The 19,601-nt window shown below is 39.8% G+C and overlaps 1 protein-coding gene across 1 annotated transcript in view; it reads left to right on the top strand.

Annotated features, from left to right (window-relative positions):
• EIF4E3 (eukaryotic translation initiation factor 4E family member 3) overlaps positions 1-18,049 on the top strand; it is a 32,508-nt gene extending 14,459 nt beyond the window's left edge. The window contains exons 2-7 of the mRNA XM_060239548.1: positions 3,407-3,479; positions 4,673-4,767; positions 10,646-10,706; positions 13,895-13,961; positions 15,959-16,114; positions 16,205-18,049. Coding sequence (XP_060095531.1) covers positions 3,407-3,479; positions 4,673-4,767; positions 10,646-10,706; positions 13,895-13,961; positions 15,959-16,114; positions 16,205-16,251 — 499 coding nt within the window. The 3' untranslated portion in view covers positions 16,252-18,049. The remainder of the gene's footprint in view (positions 1-3,406; positions 3,480-4,672; positions 4,768-10,645; positions 10,707-13,894; positions 13,962-15,958; positions 16,115-16,204) is intronic.
• The last annotated feature ends 1,552 nt before the right edge of the window (positions 18,050-19,601 follow it).

Below are 19,601 nucleotides of genomic sequence, written 5' to 3'. Positions count from 1 at the left end.
CTAGAAGGGTCAGAGGTGGATTCTGACAAGGTCCCTTCCAACTCTGTGATTCTATGACATTATCAATCAAGGCTGAGAACAAGTGTGAAGATTGTTAAATGAAGGAGTTTACTTTGTGTATTTAAATATGGGGAGACTTAGGTGTTTTTTATTTTTAAAAAAATATTTACTGAAGATCAGTATGGTCAAATTCAAAACTTCTTGCTCTGAAGCATTTTGAAAGTAGAGTCTTTTTGAGTCAGGCTAATGATGGCTAGATAAGCCACTAAACTGACCCATATAAAACTATTCTTAACTGTATTTCTGTGCCATGTGTATCCAGCTGAGATGTGGCAGTATGTCATTCTTATGAAACAGTTTAAGAATTCCATATGTTCTGTCTGGGCGATAGAATGACTCAGTCCCCTTCACTGTCCCCAGATTATCACTGGCTTTATTATCTTGCTACTTTTTTCCAATAATGTTAGATGTAAGAGTGAGGTTCTATCTGCCTAGTCCATTTATATCCTGCCTTTCTGCCAAGGAGCACAGGCTGAATTGTGTCGTTCTCCCCTCCCCATTTTAGAACAACCTTATTAGGTAAGTTAAAAAAGTCACCTACTGAGCCTCATGACTGAGTAGAAATCTGAATTTGGGTCTCTCAAACTCTAGTCCCACACACTGACCACTTCACCAGATTGACTTTCATATTGTGATCTATTTCATAAAACTTAATTATACTTTTTTCCACTTGTTGGTCCAGATAATTAGTGAAGAACTAAAAACTTTAGTTGTCAGTGTGACATTTTCATCAGTATCCTTTGATTCTCATAAGCCTAACAATAATTTTTTGGGTTGGTAAAAGCGGATTATCTGAAATAGTATGCCTATACCATCTTCTGTGATAACTGCTTTGAGTAGTGACACTTAGATTGTTAAATATTAAAAACACATTGTCTTTTATTATGCATGTGTTCCCTGCTCTCTTACCTGGAAGGGACGCTGGACCATAGATTTATCTCTATGATGATTCAGCAGTGCTCTGTTCCCTGCATGTATTGTATGAGACAGATTACTGAAAATAAGCCTCTTCTACTCATATTTTAAAAAAACAGTTTAATAGTTCAGAGCTTTACGCCACCCACAAATAAATATATTGGATATTTTACCACTACATAAATAAAGAATTAAAAATAAGAACCCCAGTCCAAAGAACTGTGTGCAGCATTGGGTTGTGCATGCCTAGCAATGTTGACATTGCTCAACACCTATTTGGGAGGGGGACACTAAATCCAGGTCTCCTTTCCCTGGCTGCTCTTACAAATGTGTTATTTTGTAGCAATGTAACTCATACCAGTGTCACAGATATTTCAAAAAGAGAATATGCAGAATCTTTGCAGAGTTTGAAGACAGGCATTATCTCTACAGTTTGTGTCGGTATGGAAATGATGAAGTTGCTGTTAGTAGTAGATAAATAGCTCAAATAAACATTTGTCTTGGCGGTTCTGATAAGAAAGATAATATCGTCTACGGAGCCTGAGGATATGACTCTTTTTGAAGATGCAAAGAGAGTCACTTGCACCAGCATTATTCACTGCTGTAGAACATTTATGATGTCTTTAACATTTTTATCTTCTTTATTCTTACAGCAACAGTGTTCTCATTTTACAGCCTGGGGGACGGCAGCTGAGCTGTAAAAAGCATGCTTATTGACCTTTGCGATTCGCTAGCTTTATTTGTTTACTCCATTTATACACCGCCTTTCTCCCAACACAGCTTACATTGTTCTTTCCACCTCTGTTTTATCCTCACAACAACCCTGTGAGGTGGGTTAGACTGAGAGTGTGTGACTGACCCAAGGTCACACAGCAGCCTTCATGGCAGGATGGATTCAAACTTGAGTCTCCCAGCTCCTAGTCTGACACTCTAACTGCTACATCACTCTGGCTCTCAAGAAGAAAAGTAGGTTTTTAACTCTGCTTTTGTCTGCCCTAAGGAGTCTAAAAGCGGCGTCACCACAACAGGCACCCTGTGAGGTAGGTGGGACTGAGAGAGTCCTGAGAGAACTGAGACTGGCCCAAGGTCACCCAGCTGGTTTCCTGTGGAGGAGGGGGGAATAAAACCTGGTTCTCCAGATTAGAGTCCACCACTCTTAACCAACTACACCATGCTGGCTGAGCAAGAACTAAATCCAAATCCAGTACGGTATCCCTTCTACTGATCATAGTGGGAAGTCCATCTTGATGTGCTGCCTGCCAGTTGTAGTCTTTGTGAAGATTAATTTTAAATATCAAGCAGATAACATTTGCACCAGGGTCAGTGTCTCTCTGTTGTCCAAAATACTTATGGGGAGGTCTGTAAGTGAATCATGCACATAGACTGGCATAGTTTATTTGGAGATAACCATGGCTATCTTTTACCATGAACTTCATCTATGAAAAAAGCATTTACGGCTATATGTGTGGTTGAGATTGAACAGCGTGTCAGTGCAGAAAAAAAAATGCATATGGTTTGAGGCTTTCCATGTTTCAGCATTTCTATAAATAAAACAAATATTCTCTTGAAATAAAAAAAATATCGTACTACTGATTAAACTAGCCTTCCTTATCCAATGAGTACTTGTTTGATTTAAGTCATTATGTGGGGTCATGCTAGATTTGTAGTATGTTGCCATCTAGTGGTTTATGTCTAAAATTAATAGCGAAATTATTTAAAATGTTTGCATGACAAGAACGTTTTGTAATCCTTGAACAGGAAACATGGACATTTTGTTGCTCTGATAAAATATTAATGAAGTCAAACCATCTTTTATGATTGTTAATTAATTTGCATAAAAGAGCTGCTGTGGACAAAACCAACTTGAAGATACACCATTTCTCTCACAATTACTTGTTTCACATTCACCTGCAGTCTTGTTTACTGCTGGCTGCTTAAATCCAACTGAATTAAATCAGATTTAAGCAGCCTATATGTCAGATTTCAGCCTTCATAGCTGTATAAACTAAAACCAATAAAAATGTTTGAATTATATTGTTCCTTTCCAGCTGCTCCCAAAGAATGTATTAGTCAAATAGCTTTGAATAAAACCAGTAATCATCAAATCTGTGACATCCTTTGGCACCAGGAAAGGATAGTCATATGCCTGTTTAGTCAAATGTTTACTTTGCCACTTTAACATTATTAATCAATTTGCATAGAGTGAGCATGGCAACCCTCTTTTACATCTTAATATTTGAAGCTCTTTTAAATATTTAAAGCTCTTTTAAATAACTAGAAATGATTTCCTAGTTTTCATGCGCTTTGTTTTTATATTCAAAATTGTGTGTGTGTGATATATGTCCATGTGTGTATATGCAATTTAAAGTATTTGATAAGTACATACTTCATATTTAATTAATATTTTCCTCCTCCTCCTTTTTTTAAAAAGATCTCTTCCTGGTACAACAGCGGCTGAATGTGCATCAAATTTAAAGAAGATCTATACAGTACAAACTGTGCAGGTAAAAAATTAAGATGTTGCAAATTAGAATAACTTGTTTCAAGTTAAAGTCACAGTGTTCCCAGATCTTACCTAAAGTTAAAAATTAAATAGATTCTTTCACAGAATTCATATTGCTTACTCTTCTGAACACTGACAGACAAACTGCATAAAAGATACATAAAACCAGCCTGTCATTGTTGAGGCCAACACTGATTGATGTCTCAGAACCTTGTTTCTAGGATCAACATACACTCTCTGAATTGGAACATAACTGGTTTTAGCATTTTTAAATTCTGAGGCTCACTTATTTCTTTCTGTCTTCTTGTGTCAGCATATACAAAAAAGCAGGGCTTTTTTGTAGCAGGAACTCTTTTGCATATTAGGCCACACACCCCTGATATAGCATATCCTCTAAGAGCTTACAGGGCTCTTCTTACAGGGCCTACTGTAAGCTCCAGGAGGATTGGCTACATCAAGGGTGTGTAGCCTAATATGCAAAGGAGTTCATGCTACAAAAAAAGTCCTCTTGAAGGGGACCTTGTATTTCCTCTTATAACTGAAAAGTAGGCTGCACTCTCCTTCCACTATCAGAGTCTGAGAGCCAGCTTTCGAGTTAAATACAAACTTGGAGATGGTAATATCAGAATATATGGACCTGTTTAGCAGGATTAATGTTTCATATACAGTGTGGATTTTTCTCTTCTGTGTAATTGTAAATTTCTGTAATTTAAAAAGTCTGAAAACTAAGTTATAGTATCGAAAATGAGGCTGCGCTGCCATCTGCTAAACTGAGAGGCATCCAGGACAGTCTACAGAGATACATGAATGTTATATCTCCTTAATGCAACCTGTATTTAGGTAGGATGGACCTAAAGGTTTTTAGGTAGGATGGACCTAAAGTCAAAAAAGGCACTAAGGAGAAGTTTTGTTAAAACTCACAGGTTTCCCTCACGTGTGAGGACACTGAAAATGCTACATTTGATTTCAGAAGGTTTCTTACAAGCTAGTTACTATCTTTTTTACCATTTCAGAACTTTGTTTAAGAACAGGAACACACTGAGGCATAGTTCTAATGCCTTGTGCGGTAGCTGCTCATTTTAAAAGAGCTGGTGCACAAGACATTTCCAGGGTCATGTCTCAAACCAAGAAAGGAAAAATTTGTTCTCTTCTCTGTTATATGTGGATTTATAAAACCATTATCATTCTCTTTAGATTTTCTGGAGTGTTTATAATAATATTCCTGCTGTGACAAGCCTGCCTCTGAGATGTAGTTATCATTTAATGCGTGGAGAAAGACGGCCGTTGTGGTAAGCATATTTGCACATCTAATTATAACCAGCTTTGAGTGCTGAGTGTCACTTTTTGAAATAAAAGGAGGCACCACAGCTTTCATTTTTAATACTATGTTCAGTAAATACTAGAATACATATAATGATCCTTGCATGGAATTCAGTGCCATTTCAACTTTCCAAGTGTCCGTATTTGCCTAGGCAATAAGATCTATGTTATATGGTAAGATCTTGTCCATTGCATATGTTTGACTGGAAGAAGGCTTTGCAGACTTGGATCAATCTGAGTAAAATGTCTTTGATGATCAGAATTGACTGCTGGGTGTTGTAACAGCAACAAAGGCCAGTTTCCAACAAAACTGTTTAATTGTTTCCAGTCAGTCAATGGGAAACTTTAGATCCAGAGTCCTGGCGTAGTATTCCTGGGCCCTCATGTTGCAGTGCAGTTTTGAAAAGTAGCTTGTGGTAAGATTTTTGGGTTTGCGAAGTTAAAATCATATGAGGAATTTGCAACATCTTAGATGTACCCGGGGTGGAATTCTAGCAGGATCTCCTTTGCATAATAGGCCACATACCCCTGATGTAGCCAATGCTCCAAGAGCTTACAAAAAAGAGCCTTGTAAGCTCTTGGAGGATTGGCTACATCAGGGGGTGTGGCCTAATATTCAAAGGAGCTCCTGCTAGAATTCCACCCCTGGATGTGCCTAAAGTAACTCTTTGGATATTGGCCAGTGAATTTACAAGAACAGTACAATAAAAGAAAACAGCGACAACAAGTAGAGCATGCACATTTGGATAGATCTTTCATTTACTTTGAAAAGTGATGATGACAACTTGTGTTCTACTAAAAAGCTAACTTTTCACTGCTTATTTTACTACATAAGTTCAACTGCTTATGTCATTAAAGAATTAAAGTCTTCTGGACCTTTCAACAAGTGTAAAAACTAGCAAAATAATCTGATTTATCAGTCAGAATCCCCAAATGAGTTCTGTCAAGCCTATCTGTAATGGTGTTTGGTTCTATAATAAATGCACTCTGAGTAAATGCAGGCACAGTTTTTAAAAAATTAAATGACACAACAGCAAACATTTAGACTGAGCGAGTAACACTTTTGTTTTCTTTTTTCTCCACGCAAAATAGTGCAGTATTACTTGCCACAGGTGAGGCAGTAACAAGTTCTTTTACATCAGTATTCATCATGTGATCTTAGTGTGCCTTATCAAATACTGCAATCCTGCAGGAAACTTCAATTGTCGTATAGTCTGAGAAATATGGTCTTCCAATGATGCCACTGTTGAAAACTAAGAAATGCCCACACTGGCCTAATCTTTCATAGTATGTTCTTGTCACAAGTAAAGCCTATTCTTATGCCAGATACAATTGGACCAATCTCATGACAGATGATAAAGAGCCAGTGCAATTAACAAGCCAAATATTGTTGTAGATCGTGTTGTACATTACATGTGCTATGAGTGTGTACAGTGCTGTCAAGTTGCAGCTGACTTATGGTGTCCCCGGCAAGGGGTTTTCAAAGCAAGTGAGAAGCCAAGGTGATTTGCCATTGCCTTTCTTTTTAGAGACTTCCTTAGTGGTCTCCTGTCCAAGTACTGACCTTGCTTAGCTTCTGAGATCTGGTGAGATTGGGTCATACCATGCAGCCTTCCCATCCTCCATGTGCGATATACATGAATAATAGGATATTAATAATGAATAATAAGCATTATATATAAATGACACATTCATAAAAATCCTTATGTTTGCTGTTCAAGAAATGGGGAAGACCACTTGTTTATAAGAATTCTTTTAAAAAGATTATAGTCTGTATGTGTGGAAGGGGCAGAATTGGCCACATCCGGCAAGGCTTGGGAAGTTATTTAGCTGAGAATTGCACCAGGATTTTCTGGTAAATGTGTTAAGCCTGCTCTCACCATGGAAGTCAGCATCCCTAGAGTCAAAGGGAACCTTAGAAGCCATCTATTCCAATCTCCTGATCAGTGAAGGATATCCAAAGCTGGATCATGCCCAACAGATGACTATCCAGCTTTTGTGTGAAGATCTTCACATAATAGCTGGTTAACCTAACCCCAGGGCTTTTTTGTAGCAGGCTCTCCTTTGCATGTTAAGCCACACACCCCTGATGTAGCCAATCACCTAAGAGCTTACAGTAGGCCCTGCAAGAAGAGTCCTGTAGGCTTTTGGAGGATTGGCTACATTAGGGGGGGGGGTGAGGCCTAATATGCAAAGGAGTTCCTGCTACAAAAAAAGCCCTGCCTAACCCCATCTACTTTTTGTGTCAAGTCCTACATGTGCTTATGTGATGGGATGATATCCCAGCATGGCATAGGTAAATCCTGACGCAAAAGGTAGGCAGACCTAGGATTGAGTTGAGCCTCGCAACCCACATCCATGTTGTATTTATGGGAGGGAGAGTGGCTTGTGCCACTTCTGAATTCCTGGAATAGTTTCCAGGGGTTGATTCTTTCTTTCTTACTGCTTTTGCTCACCATCATATAGTTTCTATAATAAACTCATAAGTTCATTCACCAAGAGCCCCGTGGCGCAGAGTGGTAAAGCTGCAGTACTGCAGTCGGAGCCCTCTGCTCACGACCTGAGTTTGATTCCAGCAGAAGTTGGGTTCAGGTAGGTGGTTCCAGGTTGACTCAGCCTTCCATCGTTCCGAGGTCGGTAAAATGAGTACCCTGCTTGCTGGGGGGAAAGTGTAGATGACTGGGGAAGGTAATGGCAAACCACCCCATAAAAAGTCTGCCGTGAAAACGCTGTGAAAGCAACGTCACCGCAGAGTCGAAAACGACTGGTGCTTGCACGGGGGACTACCTTTACCTTTAAGTTCATTCAGGATGTGAGATGGAAAAGAGAGCTGTTCATTTTGTATTTGACAATTTTATTTCCAAGAAGCCATGTTTTGTAGACTCTTCCTCAAAATGATGCATGTTACTTTTGAAGACTCCTTAAGAAAAGGCAGTCTGCACTCGCATTTTGACACAGAAACTGGGCAGCATGGATGTCATCACAGCTCTGTAGTTATTATTTTACTAGAAACTACAATCTCTCATACAAGCACTCCTTCTTTTCTTATTCATCCAGTCTGGTTAATATTTGGATTATAGTTTGGTACTTGCAGTTGTGGAATTTGCTGGTTGCACTTTTGAACCTAAAATAAGGCTCAAATCCAAAGAAGAGGAGCAAAGCTCCACTCACAGAACAGAACTTTGCTAATTTCCCTGCATCCTCTCCAAAGCCGCTCCTTAAGGCAGGGTCATAGTGCAAGACCCCAGTGGAAGTGTGGAGGCTGTTGCTGGAATGAGGAATTGAGTGCTCAGACCCACCCTATAGACTTTCAGTTTTAAAAATAAGTTCTTGCTTTTGTTGCCATTAAAGAGAAAACATTCTCAAAAACATCCAGTTCTTTAGGAGAAAGTCTGTTTGGAGACTGTAGTCTGCTCTGATACAGATTTATAGCTTAAAGTACTACAGAATCTGTGGTTAGGAGCAGGGGAGGAACTATTTTTAAACTTTTGTTTCAGTAAATGTTAAAACATGAGTTTCTGGAAAAGTTTTTACTAAGTTGAGTTGTGGGAATAGAATTTATATCGCGATAAAATAATTGTTCCGTTCTAATGCAGGGTTTTTAAGTCATTGTATTGATTTTGTAGAAATATAATTAGTTCTGCCAACTGGAGAACATAATTGCACAAGCGTATTGTGCTCACATCTGAGATCCAGAGATTCAAATGTCTAGAGAAAAGAAATTTTCAGAATAAAATAAAATTTTTCCTACAAGAGCTACTTATGATTACACATTAACATGCAGCTGCATGCCTTTGCAAGATATTATATTAGGCATTACTATATTTTTGTCTTAAGAAAATACCATTTTCTAAGACTGATACAAATGTGTATGTTCTGACCATGTTATACCTAGAGAGTGGATCTGGAGATCTATTTTAGTCTCCCCTCCCCTTCTAGAGTTCTGCTTTTGGAATAAATTGTGCAATTCATATATCTACCTTTATTTAATTTGCATGTTATATACAATGTAGTCCATTTACTTCTTTTGAACTTTTAATTCTTTGTTAATTTTTGGTCAAGGATAACAAAAGAAAAGTTGTAGCTAAGGAGAATAGATCTGTAAGGGCATGGAGCCGGAGAGTAAAGATCCAAGACAATGTTCAGTAGCTCTTTTAAGATTAGACACACACACACACACCCAACAAATAGTAAACTCACCTCCCCTGTTTCCCAAGCTTTTAATAGAAATTATACTTTCAGCTTTGTTCCATTAAGCATGGGCCCTTGAAATTTGTTTTATTTGCATTTTCATCTAGATAAAAGTAAGAGGATTTTACTTCAGGTGCTATACTCCATATAAGAAACCATAATCTTTAATTAATTACAGCCATACAGATTTGTAGCACCCCTGCATGTGTGTGCTTCTGTACTTTGCCTCATATTTCCTTTATTTCCTGTACTTAAAAAAATTCCGATAGAAAAAAAATGTCTGAAAATAATTTGGAATTATGACTGTGGTAAATTTCTTTATATAGAGTTCTGAAACAGGCCTAATGTTATGACACTTTGTTCAGTCTCCTGTAGCTTGTCATAGCAGTTGGCAGCCACTGTGGTAATATGATCTGGTCACCCAGGGGGAAAGGGAGCCATCTTTTGACTCATATCATTTCTGAGGATTTAAAAGAGGAGGCTTTAGCTTTGACCCTGGTTGGACGTTTATTTCTGAACCTGCTCTGGCAGGAGACTGTGGGTTTGTTTGTTTGTTTAATGGTGTGGGAGAAACAGGGGAAAGAAGTAACAGGCTTGCCCTTTGCCTTCCTCCCATGCTTAACTGTTCTCCAGTGGTTTTGAAAAATTTATCAAGAATAGCTCTTCAGCAGTGTTCCCTCTAAGTGTGAGCTAGCTCACAATTTTTTAACCTCCAGCTCACAGATTTCTGTCATAGCTCTGGAAAAAATGGCCCCAGAGCAAACTAATTTAATGCAGTAGCTCACAACTTTGTCCTTCAGATTCCTGCCACTCAGACACAGAGATTTCCCTTGCTAAAACTCCCCAGCGCTATCCTTTTGTCAATAACTAGATATTGGAGTCAACGTGATTTCCCCCCATCTTCTCTTAACTACTGATTTGTTTGCATTTCCATCATGTTGAAGAATATTTCGTTATTGTTTATGTAGTATCATCAGAGTGCACTGAGGCAAATGTTCCTTTAACACTGAAAATCCTACTCAGGGAAGCCTGCTGCAGACTTCTGAGATTTAATGATGCCTTCAGGTGGGTAGCCATGTTGGTCAGGAGTAGAAGAGCAAGATGTGAGTCCAGTAGCACCAGTAGCTTTTCCTGGGGGACAAGCTTTTCAAAAGTCAGAGCTTCCTTCATCATCTGACAAAGGTAGCTTTGACTCCTGTAAGTTTATACCTTGAAAATCTTGTCTTTAGGCTTGCTCACTGGGCCTTGGTACCCACTTGTGAGCTTTGTGTCAGAACCACAAGGGTTAAAAAAAAAAAGTAAATAATTTCTTTTTTTCCAGTTGAAAAGAGAGGTTTGGTTGGATCCTGTGGCTCTCTGGCTAGCACTTCTGTGTGCAAAAAGGCTCCGTGAAGAGTATTGATCTTTTGCATGTGGAAGCCCTGGCAACAGAGGAAGTCAGTACTGCAGTGGAAGAAATCTTTTGCAGCAACCAAATAGAAGCACAAGGGGAACAATGTCATAGGGTCCAAGCCTTAAGCGTTAGGATGCTGAATTGCATTCCTAGTATCATTTTATTCACTTGCACAAAATAATATATGCAGCTTATGGTGATGTATATATTACCAGTATAAACACATGAATAATGATTATTCTTTCTCCCTGCTCACAAACCAGGGAAGAGGAAAGCAATGCCAAAGGAGGTGTGTGGAAAATGAAAGTCCCGAAAGACAGTACGGTATGCTGTATTTCTACTCAGATTATGTTGTGCATTGTGGGAAGAGTGTTGGTTTCTTTACATGTTACACACACTTTTAGCCATGTAACCTTATATAGCTCTCTGTATACTCTTCAGAAGTATGGTTGGATCCCAGGTATTTCTTGAGTAAGCAGAAGGCACTTCCACAACAGCAGTAAGCCCCCCACCCCATCTTATCCCATTTCCAAAGGTCTTCTGATCCTTAGGAGTAGCTTTTTTTTCTTCTCTTTTTTGGTATTTTTGTATTTATATGTGCAAGTGTGTTTTCATATGTGCGCCTGGAAGTCATAGTAATCTCTGGTGTCTGACCCCTACTGAAGACCTGAAGGATATTCAGGGAGGTAGCTGAATAAAGCCTGCCCCAAACTCCTGGTATTCCGAGGTCTCCCATCCATCAGAGCCAACCTTCTTAGCTTCCAAGATCTGCTTGGGCTGTTCAAGTCAGGGCCCCAAGGAGCACCTTTGAGGGTGCTGGGGGTCTTCACAATCCAGAAGAGGCAAAAAAAGATCTATTCTGCTTGTGCTTCTTTAAATCCAAACCTTTGTTTTGAGAAAAGCAAGAAAACTCATTTTGCCAAGGACTGCACAGGATGCTCAGACTCTTACCTTTAATGGCATTCTGTGGTGAATTGTTTTAAAATGACATCACTTTCTGTCCATGTTGTCATTTCATGCTTAACAGCCCCTAAATTGGTTTTTTTTAATAAACAACTACTTTGGGGTTTGTTTGGAGATGGAGGGGGAGATTTGCTGCTTTTGTCATTTTTGCTGTTTTTTACAGTTACTAAGCGCATCAGCACAGAGTTAATCATAGCTACTTTGAAGGCCTGACTTACTTAATTGATTTGCATCAGTAATCTGCCCTATTTAAAGGGCTTGCATGGGGAAATAATAATTCTAAAGCCCAAATTATCTGTGATCATATCCTCATCTTAATCCTATCCTTGTTGAATCTCTAGGGGAAAGGAAGTTAACAGAGTTGGTGGGTAGCCCCCCAAATAGCCCTCTGCTTGGCACTGTAGTACAGACTTGGTGCGTAATGGGTAATAGCATGCTGCTGTTCTTCATTATGGTCATACTAGATCATGTAGTGTGGCAGTCACTTACATACAATGGGCCCATACCTTTTAGATCATCACTAATATGTTGTATTGAGCCTGGGAAGTTATAGGAAGTAACTGCAACCTGCACTGATGTTCTTAGCTTCATTATGCAAGAAGAGCCCTGCTGGATCAGACCAGTGGCCCATCTCATCCAACATGCTGTTTCCCACAGAGACTGACCAAATATCCCAGAAGTCCACAGGCAGGGGCACAAGCCAAAGCCCACCCCCCCTTTATTGTTATCCTCCAGAATCTGGTATTAAGAGATATGCCACCTCTGAATATGGAATTTACATCTAGCTATCAAGGCTAGCAACCATTGATTAACACATTCTTTGCAAATTTGTCCAGTACCCTTTTAAAGTCTGCTGTGGAAGTAACAGTGAATTCTATAAATAAATATGCCTTGTGCAGCACCACCCACACAGAGAAGACAACAAGGGAATAAGGGGAATACAGCCCTCATTCCTGAGGCAAAAACACATCAGAAGCCCATTTGGGATCCTTCCTGCAAGCCTACTTCATTTCCCCAGGGAAGAAAGCCACACTGACCCCATTAATCCTATGCCTCCACAACTCACTTGGCAGAGGCAGCCCTGATAGGACATCCAAGACCTTTGCCATTCAGGGGTTCCGATCAGGAGCATTTGCAAAGGGAGGAGGAAACAGACACTAGGACACCAGGTGCACATTTCCAGAATGCATTCTTGATATCTCTTCTGTAGCTCATTGGAGGAAAGCAACCATGAAACATAACAAGAGGTATGGGTTTGAATCCAACCACTACGAATGTTGTCAAGAATACAAAACTCACCTTTTGCCAACCAGAAAAACCAGAAGGAAGAAGCTGGACTAGAACCCACGACTCACACAGTTGAGCTCAGTCTTTTTGTCACATACCCAGCTGGGTATGCCCACCAACAGACACAGCATAGTGAGTGAGGAATTCCCCAGCAGCCATGGCTGTGAAACCTACCATATAAATCAGGACAAGGAGGACTACAGAAAAAACACAGGTATATTATACCAATGGTCCCTGGTTTAAGCCCTGCATGGGGTTAGCTCTGTAAAGAGTCCCAGGCACAGCCAAAGTTTAGCTCCATATAATCACTTGGGATGGATCACTGCTTCTGATTGTCTTTTGGTCAGAAGTCTCTGAAACACCATCCTTATGCTACACACAGAAGGCTAGTTACTGCCACCTGGAGCCTTTCTGATCCATCCCTGATTTATTTATGCCCTGGAGTACTGCAAGGGTTCTGAGCAGAACAGTGTTAGAAATGTACTACAGAAGCATTTCCTTTCTTCCTTGGCACTTTGAACCTAGGGCGCTTTCTCCAGGGCTTCATTTCCCTCCATATATGTTCCAGGTGTACATGACATAGGGCAAAAGAAATGTAGCCACATGCTACAGGCTAGGGTTTATATAGGGCTTGGGGAAGCTCTGATTGGCTGCAGGTTTTGACTTTTGCTTATTTATTTATTTCTAAGTTTTATACCTGGTTTTTCTCCCCAGTGGGGGAACCAAAGCAAACCAAACTAAAACATTGTGTCCCCCCCCTCCACATTATTCTCACAACAGCAACTCTGTGAAGTAGGTTAGGCTGAGAGTATGTGATGCTTACACCAGCACAGCACCAATATATTTTCACTGTGGGGATTAGTTGATTTCCTAAATTGTTCAGAGACAGGGTTTAGAGCTGCTCCTGAAATCTATTTTGTTTCCAGTGTAGTGAGTTTATGCTTTTCGGAATTTGACTTGTAATAGTTGTCTACAGAAATAAAGCAGAAAGGAGCTCTGTAGTCTTTCCTTTTTGGGAGAATTGTGGAGGAAAGGGTTGACTAGGGCAGAGGAGATTACCTTTGCCTATTTTATAATAGTGTGCTTTTAACAAACATTGGATATATTCAGATTAAAAATACACAGTTGATTTGATGTTCAAATTGCAATTAATGTGAAGTTTATAATAAGACACATACTATAATAACACAGTGTTTGTTAACACAGTTAGTGTACTACAGTGCAGGCTGCATACCTAATCTAAACACGTTCTGTTTTGTTAGTCCGCAGTTTGGAAAGAGTTATTGTTAGCAACTATTGGGGAACAGTTTGCAGACCGCTGTGCCGGAGGTAAGAAATTGCTTTCCCCCCCCCCGCCCCCGTTTGTTTTTGTTCTGCACCGTGCACCATTTATTTATGCATGTATTTATAAATTGGATTTCATAGGCAACCCTTCCCTGAATGCAGGGCTCAGGGTGGTGAACAACAAAACTAGAACAATAAACTAATACAAGTTAAAACCAGCAATTCAAATAACAATAATATACCAAAAAAAAAAGCACAATGCATGTTCCAAGATGGCAGAAAAAAATAATACCCAGAAGCTACCTGGGGAGGGGGCTGTTGGGGATGGGGGGAAGGTAGGAGTATTAGGTCATATACTGTTCGATTGTTGCCTTCAATCAAACGTTTAGTGGAATATCTCTGCCTTACATGCTCTGGGAAAAGACAGTAATTCCCACAGAGTACAGATGTCCTCTGGCAGAGAGTTCCACTAGGCAGGGACCATGGTTGAAAAAGCCCTGGCCTCAGTTGAGGACAGCCAGATCTCTCTTGGCCAGGGACAACCAGAAGGTTCGTAGTCTGAGAGCCTAAAGCTCTTTCAGGGACATATTGAGAGAGGCAGTTCCAAAGGTAAGAGGTCCCTGACTGCTAAGGGCCTTAAAGGTCAAAAACAGTACATTTTACATAATACAGTGCTCCACTGGAAGCCATTGCAGCTCACACAGCACAAGTTGCAAATGTGCCGTACAAGGGGTCCCCGTAAGGACCCATGCAGCCGTGTTCTAGATCAGTTGAAACTTCTGCATGGAAGTGCAAGGGTAGGCTCGCATAGAGCAAATTACAGATCTATCCTGGAAGTGATCGTTACATGGATTACTGTGGCAAGGTCAGGGCAAGACAGGCAGGGAGTCAATTGCCTAACCTGGTACAGTTGGAAAAACGCCAGCTTGGCAGCCTTCATAACCGGAGCCTCCAAAGAACAGTTGTACTTAACTGTAAAAACAACACTGTGACAAAAAAGTTTTGCCAAATACCATCATCAAATGCAAATCAAAATAATTAGGCACCCTTATGTCCAACTGAGATGTCTCTTCAGCTATAGTCCATTCTTTCAGATTTTGTCCAGCGATTAGTTCCTCTAGAGAAAATGGCAGCTTTGTAGGGTGGAGTCTGTGGTATCACATTAGCTTCCTCTCCTCCCCAAACTGCCTTCCCTAGGCATCATCCCTAAATCTTCCAAGCCAGATTTGGCAACCAGTCCTTAATGCATCTTTGACATATTGATTCCTTGAGTAGCAAGCCCTTGGGGAGAGAGCATTGGTCGAGCACCAGCTTTGCCTTTAGAAGGTCCCAGGTTCAATCCATGGTATCTTCAGTTAAACAGATCAGGTAGTAGGTGATACGAAACCCTACAGAGCCACTGTCACACAAAGTAGACAGTACTGATCTCTATAGACCAGGGATCTGACTATTTATTATTTGCTACCATTAGAAAGAATAATCTAGATGCTTCCTAAATGCTCCTTGTGTTAAATTCTGCACATATAGTAAGTCAAAGGCCAGTTTTGTATCAAACAGTAATCAGTGTCCTTTGCACTTTGCACATATATGTAGTTATAGAGCCTTCACAGTGGCAAAAAAAAAATACTTCTGGCATCCATAGTAAAAAATCACATTCATGCTGCTGTTGTTTTCACTTAGGAAAGGCTTGTGAAACTAAAGAGCTCTGGTCTCCCAGATCTCAAACACCATGCTGGTTTTGAGCAAGCAAACATAAAATCCCACTGTTATAACATACTGGAAATATATATTTCTAAGATCTCCATATGAATGGTTGACATTCCTGTCAAAAATAATTCTGGCAGAAATAAGACTGACTGTATAACTTCTTGGTAGAAGTTTTACAGTGGTGTCTAAAATACATACATTAACTTTCTTTCAACAAAACTCATGTTCAAGCTTAGTGTTCTTGCTTCACCTTTGATTTGAGGGTAAAACCATCCAATCTTGTTTCTAACTTAAGGATACTTTTTAAAAATAATGATACTCTTTTCTCTTGACAGGTGATGAAGTAATAGGGGTTAGTGTCAGCGTTCGTGACCGGGAAGATGTTGTTCAAGTGTGGAATGTAAATGCCTCATTAGCAAGCGAAGCAACAGTTCTAGAAAAGATCTATGAACTTCTGCCACATACATCTTTTAAGGCTGTTTTTTATAAACGTAAGTGGTATTGGCGTGCAGAGTACATGGAGTTTGCTGTCCGTACAATTTTGCCAGCGGTTTAATACTGAGATTGCTTTTGTCTTCCAGCTCACAAAGAGCATCATGCTTTTGAAGGTGGACGTGGAAGACATTAACAGTACTGAACTCGTGTTGTAATAATTATTTTTGTGAAGATCATCACAGTGAGAAGATGGACAGTACATTTTGCAAAAGCACCACAGTCCCCTGGTTATTTTAGGTCTCTTTCTATTCACATGCAATCGCTGGTGCTCAAAAGGAAAGAGAATTGCTGCCTCAGTTGCTGATCAGGATGTTTCTTTGGACTTCACAACAAAAGAAAAATCACTGTTCAAATTACCTTACTGCATTTTTTTTTTTAGGTGGAAGATTTTCTTGTTTTTAATTAGCTTTACTGTACTTAGTTTAAATGCAAATATGCACAGGCATGAGACGCTGCTTTTCTTAGACTTGCTGTACTTAGAGACCCATACCGTGGTGTATTTACTGAACCATGGATTTGGCGGGTTTTTTGTGAGCCTTATTATGAGACATTCCTGTCATGTTAAAATCTACTCATAGATTGTCCTGAGAGATATTGGAAATTTGCACTGTGTTAACTTCTAATATAGAATGGGAGAAATCCAACAAGAAGAGTTCACTGGATATGAATGGGAGGTTGCACAGTAGCTGTGCTGAGTGCACTGATTTCAGGGTCATCTGGTTATGCACTGATGATAACCATGCTGCAAAATAATAATAAGTTTTAATAATCACTCAGCAGAGAGAGAGAGCCTATAAAGAGATACTAGGTTTCTGTTGGTACTTCATTTTAAATGCTGTGGGGGGCAGGAACCCTTGAACAATCCTTGGGCTGGTTAAAGCCCGATGGCAGGCTCCACGGGAACACTTCGCATCACCAGCAGACTCAATCAAGTGACTGTGATTTGCTTCCCCCACAAATGTGGCAGCCAGTGGTGGGATTCTAGCAGAAACTCATTTGCATATTAGGCCACACACCCCTGATGTAGCCAATCCTCCAAGAACTTACACGGATTGGCTACATCAGGGGGTGTGGCCTAATATGTAAATGAGCTTCTGCAGAATTCCACCCCTGGTGGCAGCCCTCTTTCACTCACTGCCATTGTCTTCATTGCAGCACACTGGTTCTTCAGTGTTTAATTTAAGCTGTTTCTTTCAACACACCTATTTAACTAAATGAGTAAACTTTCTGTAGGAAAAGGTGGATAATTTTGCATTATGTAAGCTTTCTTTTTTAAAAGAACACTCCACTGTGTTCTCGGTTGAAATAGGAAGTTTCACAGTCGCATTTTAGCATACGTTTGCAAAACAGACCTTCATTCCCCCCTCCCCCCGCACCTGCCCTCCTGTCCAGTTTTCATATCAGATGTGTTCTGCACCAATTTAAGGTCAGTATCAAATCCATAGTCATTTTGTTGTAAACGTAACCAGTTCAACTGGATCTAGTTACAGGCTATAATGGCACCTTGTGCCCCCCCCCCCAACTGTAGAGAAACAAGTCAGTTACACTTTGCAGCATGAATGTGGAAGTTTCAACATTAGCTTTTGTGTGTGGTTTTCTTCCCCTTCTTTCCCATATTAATTACTGGAGCTTTCAATATGTTTTATTACAGCACCAAAGATTTATTTAGTTTCTCAAGAAGTTGCTGCCAAGTAGGAGGGAAGGCACATCCCTCTAAGGCAGCATTAGTAGATCAGCATTAGTGTTTGGAAATTGTTCTGACTGCACTGATATCAACCCATCTGATCATATGAGAGGCGGCCATCGGAATTTAATACATTTCTAAAGAAATCAGTTTCCCCCTTTTTAATTTTTGTACTAGTTCATCCGTATTTATGAATTAAAACTTGTGCATTTAACAAGCATTATTAAACAACTGTTTTATAAACTCATATATATATATATGTTTAGTCATTGCATTGATCATTGAGTCTTGTTTTCAAAAAATTTAATGCTCAAGTGGAGGGTATTCTCTAGGTCCCAGTCCTACCAACCATTTACATAATAGACATTTACTGCATTACGGGTGTTTTGCTCCCAAATACACTGTAAAAGCACAGCATATCTCCAGCTGTTTCCAGAATCAGGGTTGAAGAAGCAAATAAGAGAAAGAATCAAATGAAAAAGAATGGTGATCTGATTTGATATTTTGAATGCAGATACAGACACAGGATCTTGTTGTCTATAGATCTTTCCAGATAAGATAGTAACCATGCTCTTGGACCATTTTCACCACATTAAACACCCTTAATTGCATGAGAAAGGATTAAAATTTTGAACTCTGTAAGTACTTTTATTTTTGGCAAGAGATTCTTGGGGGATTAGTTGAAAGTCCAAATTCTCAAGCTAGTAACAGCTACTTAGCATAGTACAAGCTCCTCCGTAAGAGACATCTTCCAGTTCCTAGCTTGGTAACTCCCAGAGCTGAGAAGTGCAGACAAATCAGTAACTTTTAATGCCTTTATCTTTCGTTCTCATCCTTGCTTTAATTCAGTTGCACTCCGGAAGAGTCAGAATATTCACAGGAAACTTGTCACAGCAACTTTTAGAAATACTTGATTTATGGTCAGATGCTCTCGAGATGCCCTTCCGCCTCCTCCTTTGCTCAGAAGGGATTCTCATGGAAATCAGTGGGATGACTTCTAAATAAATGTGCTTTGGATTGTTAGTGTTAGTGTGCTTGACAATTCAGTCTTTTGCTTCAGCACTTCCACAGCACAACTCTGAAGCTCTTGTTGGTCTCTAAGGTGCTATTGGACTCAAATCTAACTGTTCCGCTCTACACAACGGGCTTTTGCACCATGCTGCTTTCATTCCAGTAACTGTTGCCCTTGCCCTAGGCACACAGAGAGCTTTTGCTTCTCTCATTGCTTCTTCCCAATGAGATGAGATGGGCCTCTGCAGTTACATGGAGAGTTCTGGAGGTCCCCAGACAACAGCATTATGGTTAACACAATGCCTTTTAATTGTAAATTCCTTTTAATAAGGATGAAAGCTCTGTCCACTGGGGCATCCTAATTAAGAGGCTTCTGCAGCAGTAATTAAGCATAATTTTGCAGCACACAGTTCATCTGAAGAAACATTTGAGTTAGGCTATAGAGAAAGGTCATATTTCTCATAACCTGTGTGTGTGTCCCCACCCCCACCCCCAAATGTGTAGTTTTTTTCTTCCATTTTATTTTCTGTTCCTTATTTAAAATTAGCAGCGTTTAGGATTGCACTGACAGTTTATGGTTTTGCTCATTCCTCAGTTTGAATATTATTTCATAGGGTATTTTAGACAGCTTTTGTCTTTGAATTTGTGGGGACTTTTCTTGACCCAGTCCTGGTTTTCCAAGCCATGAATCTGCTGTAGGTGAATACAAAACATCTGTTAGCTGGTTAAACATTGTTAGGAAAACATCAAGGTGACATACACAGGGGCATTCAAAAAATTAGTTATAT

The sequence above is a fragment of the Heteronotia binoei genome, chromosome 5 (genome assembly GCF_032191835.1).
Source record: "Heteronotia binoei isolate CCM8104 ecotype False Entrance Well chromosome 5, APGP_CSIRO_Hbin_v1, whole genome shotgun sequence".
In the NCBI taxonomy this organism is placed as follows: domain Eukaryota; kingdom Metazoa; phylum Chordata; class Lepidosauria; order Squamata; family Gekkonidae; genus Heteronotia; species Heteronotia binoei.
Note: the sequence above shows the minus strand (reverse complement) of the source record. Positions and strands in the feature narration are given on the sequence as shown.